Source organism: Nelusetta ayraudi, unplaced genomic scaffold (assembly GCF_046127955.1).
Source record: "Nelusetta ayraudi isolate G7.1 ecotype Tasmania unplaced genomic scaffold, CSIRO-AGI_Nayr_v1 ptg000009l, whole genome shotgun sequence".
Taxonomy (NCBI): domain Eukaryota; kingdom Metazoa; phylum Chordata; class Actinopteri; order Tetraodontiformes; family Monacanthidae; genus Nelusetta; species Nelusetta ayraudi.
The window spans coordinates 2,060,001-2,066,879 of NW_027466059.1; the positions used below are offsets into that span (position 1 = coordinate 2,060,001).

Consider the following 6,879-nt stretch of genomic DNA (forward strand, 5'->3'; position numbering starts at 1 on the left):
CCACTGATTTGTTTTGGTTTTTTGTGTTGAGAGAAACTCATTTGTGTATTTCACTCCTATGTTGTTGTCTTCTCAACCCCAAAATGACATTTTCATCACATTGGCTCATACTTTTCACCATTAACAACATGGAAAATTCGCACAAAACATAGCGGGTTTATTTCAGAAAACCACCTGTTTTTGCCATGAGGGCCTTTATCTGGCTGGCCGCTACAGACACATGGTGGACTTCATTCAAGTTGATTACAGCTTGCCAGAAGCGTTCTTTCGCCGTGAAGGTTAACTGGAGCATGTGCTTCATAGTGGCTCAGTAGGCAGCCTACATTGTGTGGATGACAGTCATAGCCAAGAAAGGTCAATAAAATATAGTAATGTGACACTTGTTCTTATTATTAAAGTGTCACACACACACACACACACACACACACACATTTTTCTCGTATGCACTGTGCATTTTGTTAAATCTTCTTTAAACAGAGTTCAGAATGGGAACAGTTTCTATTGTCACTGTTGCACAATCCTATAAAGGTGATAATGTCATGAGATCCTGGAAGACACAGCACTAACCTCTATTTTATTAAGTGGTGGTGGTGGTGGGTGGGTGTCACTGTACCACAGAGTAGTTGGAGAGAAAGAAAAGACCCCTCACTCCCCTTCTTATTTAAAGGCACAAAGACATTCTACCAGTAGCGACTGACAAGACTATTTTTCTTTTTACCTTAGGCTTGAAATTTTCATTTTATGTTTTGTGAACGCATTTGGATGCAAAAAGGAAAATAAATGCAGTAAGCATTGATAGGTTTTATGTTTACATGGGGGGAGGAAATGCAGATGTAGTGTGGTGACTCATCTTTCTGAGTTAAGGATCTTGGAAAGCACTGCATATAAAAGCCAAGTCAATTCTTTGACTTTGCTTTTTATATTTTGCACATTGGTACATGTTTTAATACCGTCACTGTTTCTTTACCTCTGGGCCCTCATCTTTTTCAATCAAAAGAGCTACTGCTCTGTTTTTAAGCGTCCAACAATGTCTGATGAGTAAGTTTGTTCACTTTTTAATTTTGGTTCATGTCTCCGACCATAAAACATTTTCATCCCTAACCAAGTTTCTTGCTATCTGATTTTTCTGGTCCGACAATGTCCCCATGGCCATCACAGAGATGTAAGTAGCTGTCTGCATGTCATCTTGTGCTCAGAAATGTATATAATGAATCTGAGTTGCCTAATACAGTTTAAAATCCTGTCTTTGTTCCTCCTTAGTACACAGCACCCTTGGTGAACAAGCTACAAGAAAAGGTAGAAACACTTGTCCGATGAAAAAACACAATGTGTTTCTGTGCTCCCATTATTCTGCTGTGTGAAACTCTTGCAAGTTAGATATTCTTCACTGAGGAACGACACATTAAAAGAAAAAACAAAGCATGGCAAACAACTTTGTTTTATTTTGACACATACAAATCTCATTTATTTTATATATACATATTTATTCATACTTTGTCCCATTTCCTTTTAATCTGTAAGAAATATCTCCATCGATATGCAAAGATGTTCTTTTGTGCAAGTTTCAAAGTTTCAAGAAAGAAGCAATGATCACATCGCCTTGTCTAAATAGAATTGATCGGTTAAATTTTTTTAAATTAATGCTTGTGAATTGCCAATAGTCAGCAAAATATGTGCTGTTTCCTTTTCAAGCCAAAATGCAAGATTTCAGCCTCTCGCAAGCTTTCATTGAAGGTAAGCACTTGGTTAAAATTGATAATGTTAATTCCATGACTCCAAAGTATCATTTCAAAAAACTGTCTTCTTCTATCCCATGTTTGGCGTCAACGCTTTAAGATTCTCTTACTTGCTCGCGCGACGGAAGAGCTGGAGGCTGAGCAGGCAGCGAGAGAGGAGGCAAAGGTTCACTATCTGGGAGAGAAGCTTCCGCGACTGGAGCTCAGTGGTTTGAAAGTGGACGACTTGCAGGTGAGGAGGGACGATGGCTACGTGAGAGGCTCGGCAGTAGCTAGTGGTGGCACAAAGTGAGCAGAGCGTGTTTATTTTTTTTATGTCACAGAAACTCTGTAAGGACATGCATGCACAGATTGATCAAGTGGATGAGGAGCGGTATGACTCCGAAGCCAAGGTCCTCAAGAACTCCAGGGATGTATGTAAACATACATGACATAACTCACTCAATTTCTTTCTCTTTTGTTTCATTCTTTCTTCCTTTCTTAAGTACCATGTTCCTTAAATCAGTGTTTTTCAACCATTTTTGAGCAACGGCATATTTTTTTTTTACATTGAAAAAATTCCATGACACACCAGCAAAACCAAAAACATGACACCTTTTAGCCTAATAATGACAATATAGTCACTTCATTTATTCACACTCACTCAGCGTTAAACCTGGGCCTGTTTACATGCACACAGAGCTGATACCCTGGTAGGAAAACCAGGATTCCTGGTTACTCGATAATGGAGTCTTATTTTTTTTTAGACAAATTAACTGAAAGTGGATAATTTTTCACGGCACACCTATCATTATCTCACGGCGGTTGAAAAACACTGCCTTAAGCGGCGTGTCAACAGCTGCAACTTTCACTTTTTCTAGATCAACGAACTCATCCTGAAGGTGAGGGATCTTGGAGGGAAGTTCAAGAAGCCGGCTCTGAGGAAAGTGAGGGTGTCCACGGAGGACATGATGAGAGCTCTGTTTGGATCCAAAAGTAACTCCATGGACCTGAGGGCAAACCTCAAGTCAGTGAAGAAAGAAGACAAGACAATCAAACAAGAGAAGGTACAGACCCTCAATTTAGACTCACAACCCTCCAAAAAAAGGGAGAAAAGGGAAATCTCATTGGTCTTGTCTTTTCTTTGTAAGGAGCTGAATATGGAGGTTGGCGACTGGCGCAAAAATGTGGAGGCCATGTCTGGTATGGAAGGCAGGAAGAAGATGTTTAGTGCCTGAGGAAAGAAAATGTATTTTTTATTTTTACAGAAACTAGGCTGCATTTAAAAACTGAACCTTTTCCCCACTAAATTTTAAAAAAAAGTGTACATTAGGCTCATGCTTGATTAGGCCACTTGTGTAATAATAAAATAATAGAAAACATAGTATATTACTGTGATTTAAGAAATGTTCATAACTAGTATAGTATAGAAAATAAATATTTGTTGTTGCTTTTACTTGTACATGTTTGAAAAACCTGACAAATACATAAATGCATGGCACAAGTTTGAAATATGTCAATGTTTTATTTTGGAGACAATATCAGACCAAACAAAACCCACAACTGTCTTCTGACATTATTGTGGAAGGTTCCAGTTCAATGTCCAGTCTTAGCCGTGCCACTGACTTCCTCAATGACAAAGCAACAGATATATCCAGGATATACTTAGCCCTTCTTCTTCTGACTGGAATGAATTCTTCTCCATAATAAAACTGTAAACACCGTCACTCGCGCCAGCAGATGTCCTTGAACTGGTATTCAAGACAGCCGGTAAGGCGGCGGTTGGAACGACAGAGGGAACTTCCGTGGAATTTCTGCAGCGTGCACCTTTGAATGTCAATGAACAAGCTGGTGTTGGTTTGGTTCCTTTATCTAATGTCCTTCTACCAAACCGCGTGTTTGTTTAATGAAGAAAAGAAGACAAGGAAAATCCAATGAAGTTTTAGTGAAAAGAAGTACAAGGAATTTGGTACAGAGATCTGATGGAGAGATCTCTGGAGTCAAGTCCTGGCCGTCGCTGGAGTCAGACTGACTCCTTTCTCCCAAGAAAGTCCTTAAATGCAAAGACAATCTGACTCCTAATTTGAATGTCTTCTCAAGTGTCGTCCTTTGATTGGCGCCCTCCTTCAGTTCCTGGGTGTTAATGTCATTGTTTGTAAATCAGGAAGCAAGTCCTTATTTGGCCCGTGAGCCAAATGGTCCATCCTTCCTTCCGGTGTGACCTGTCGAAACCATTCACGGCAAGACAAGCTCAGGTCACAAGTTCCCATCCCTGTGACTGGATGGGTCGCAAACTTTATGAGGGTCACAAAGGCAGTTCCTTCAGCTGACCACTCTCTGGTCACCCCAGGTCACTGTTTGAGACTTTTACACAGTCTTTGGTCACAAAGTTTTCAACACCCCCAGGGCACTGGTCATGATCAGCAAATATACACCAAAGCACTACATATAGTAACATTCAATGCATTTATACATTCAACTCAATGTAATGATTCCAACATGTAAATGTAATGTTACCGATATAATAACACAACATAATATGATGCATGATGTTAAATGTATGATTCCAACACTGGGGATTGTGATTAGTTTCCAGGCGCAGATACACTGATTCAAATCATCATCATTATTTTGGAGTTAATGTGGCCACATACACCCTGTTCCATTTTTTTTTTTCATCCACCAGCACACCATGCGATGTCTATGGTTCAGGACACCTGAATATACTCTGTAGACTGAAACAGTACTAAGCTATGTAAATTATATTTTAGATTATTGTCTGGACTATTAATGGGCCGCTAAGTTGCTTTGAAACTAACCAGAATACTGATCTGGCTTAATTTTTTAAAATAAACTAAAAGTTAATGAAAAATAGTAAGGTGAGAGAATTTCTTTTTTGATTCAAATAATGTTCGGCCTCACTTTTGTAATCATAGCTAAGGTGGAAAACATGGAGGAAAACAAAGAAGAATATTATCGCATGCAAAACGTGACACTTGAAAAGGGAGGACGGATATTGTCATCCCCATTACAATAGAAACAACCATTCTTCAAAACAGACATGCACAGCTGATGCAGCAGATGCAACTCACAATCAGACTTGTACATGTTTATTATAAACATATAATAAGCATGTACTTATCAGCCTACAGCAGCATTACAGATCCTCACTTCTGTCAATTGTGTCAACCTTTGCATTGAACTTTGATCCTCACTTGCCTCACGGAAACTCATGGGAACTCCCGTTCCTTTTGGGTTTTTAAATTGTGTGTGTGTAAGCGTTTTGATTCCCCACCAAATACAAAACCCTGCAGGACACCCGAGATGTGAACCCACCTGCGGAAGTTGGTGCCTGACAAAAGAGAGCGCGATACCTGTGGCAGGCAAAGAGGTGTGAAGAACATCTGGGTTGTGTTCTCAGCTTCATTTTTGCACTTGTTGCTACCACAGACCATTTGATTAATATTTTTTTCTGTTGTTGTTTGCCTGTCGATATCTTCTCAGTTGAATCGTGTTGGATCGCCTTATTTTCAAGTGTCTTGCTGACAATCCGCATGTTCGTTGCGTGAGGAGTTTCAGGAGAAGGATGCTGATTTCATCTTTGGCATACAAATTCAGAATACAGCTACACAGAGCTTTGGGTCGAGTTCTAGCTCTAACAGCACCAATGTGTTAAGAGGGTACGAAGACAGACTGCCACCTATCCCTGACCCAGTCTTTTTATACATAGAAAATAAACAAATTCTTCAATGTTGTCCTCCTCTGATTGGCTGTCTAGTCTCCTCACCTCTTTTGGCAAGAGCCAAATGATTCCCTTTCTTCCGGTATTTGCCTGCAGGTACAACTTCCAGTAAGAAAGTCCAAAGGTTGTAAAGTTCCAATCCCTATGACCAATCTGCTGTGACCACTCTGCTGGAAAAGGGTGTGTTTGGGACCCAATTGCAGTACAGCAGACAGACACACAGGCGAAGTTGAATGCGTCTTTAATCGGGTATCAGGCAGGACAGGCTGGTCAAAGGCAGGCAATGTTGACAACTGGAAGTCAGACTGGAAATATTGCTGTAGAGTCTTGCATGCAGAAAGCTACAGAACATTCTGGCAGGGAATGCGTGGCGAGCAGGAGTCTTCATAGCCAAAGATTAAAGACAGCGAGTGGAATGGAGTGGCGAGCAGACACCTCATGTGGGAGTTCTTTCTTATCTTGCCACACCCCGTTTCAGCCCTATAGAACCCCTGCAGGTCGCTTCCTTCTTTGCATTTCGACAGACACAGACAGCCACTGTGTGTGTTCGTGTGCCTGTGGCTACGCTGATAAAACTCAACGCAGACCAGTGTGGTTGTCGATCTTTTTATTTCCCAGATCTCAAGACAATTTTTCCACGGTACTTTACAGTAATATTTTTTTTCTCTTCTTTCTAATGATAAAATAAATAAATATAATTATGTTATATTTCCAACATTTACTGTGATATTTCTTGGTTGCTTGCAGATAACATTTTTCGGCGCGTGTCCCGAAATATTCTCTCTCTCTCTCTCTCTCTCTATATATATATATATGTATGTATGTATGTATGTATGTATGTATGTATGTATGTATATATATATATGTATATGTATATGTATGTATATATACATATATATATATATATATATCCATCCATCCATTTTCCATACCCGCTTAGTCCCGAGGTCAGGATCACGGGGGTCTGCTGGAGCCTATCCCAGCCGTCTTAGGGCGAAGGCAGGGGACACCCTGGACAAGTCGCCAGTTCATCGCAGGGCCACATAGAAACAGACAACCATTCACACTCACATGCACACCTACGGACAATTTAGAATGTTCAATTGACCTCACATGCATGATGTTTTTGGAGTGTGGGAGGAAGCCGGAGAACCCGGAGAGAACCCACGCAGACACAGGGAGAACATGCAAACTCCACACAGAAAGGTCCCATATATATATATATATATATATATATATATATATATATATATATATATATATATATATATATATATATATATATATATTTTTTTTTTTTTTTTTTTTTTTTTCTCTCCAATTTTAACACCGTTGCTTTCCAAAAGGGGGCGGTAGTGCAATCCTGAAGCCCGCTGCTGGGGGAGTGAAAAAAGGGGGAAGAGGAAGGTGATGAGGGGGAGG

The 6,879-nt window shown here is 40.1% G+C and overlaps 2 protein-coding genes across 2 annotated transcripts in view; one reads left to right on the forward strand and one right to left on the reverse strand.

Annotated features, from left to right (window-relative positions):
• The window catches only part of lmf2a (lipase maturation factor 2a), a 65,538-nt gene that overhangs the window by 40,179 nt on the left and 18,480 nt on the right, over positions 1-6,879 (reverse strand). The gene's annotated exons all lie outside the window — the stretch shown is intronic.
• tnni1c (troponin I, skeletal, slow c) lies at positions 468-3,227 on the forward strand. The gene is made up of 7 exons (XM_076019373.1): positions 468-1,042; positions 1,261-1,296; positions 1,693-1,734; positions 1,837-1,968; positions 2,060-2,149; positions 2,597-2,782; positions 2,867-3,227. Exons 5-7 carry the CDS (start codon positions 2,075-2,077, stop codon positions 2,951-2,953), a joined length of 348 nt encoding a protein of 115 aa, XP_075875488.1. The 5' UTR covers positions 468-1,042; positions 1,261-1,296; positions 1,693-1,734; positions 1,837-1,968; positions 2,060-2,074; the 3' UTR covers positions 2,954-3,227.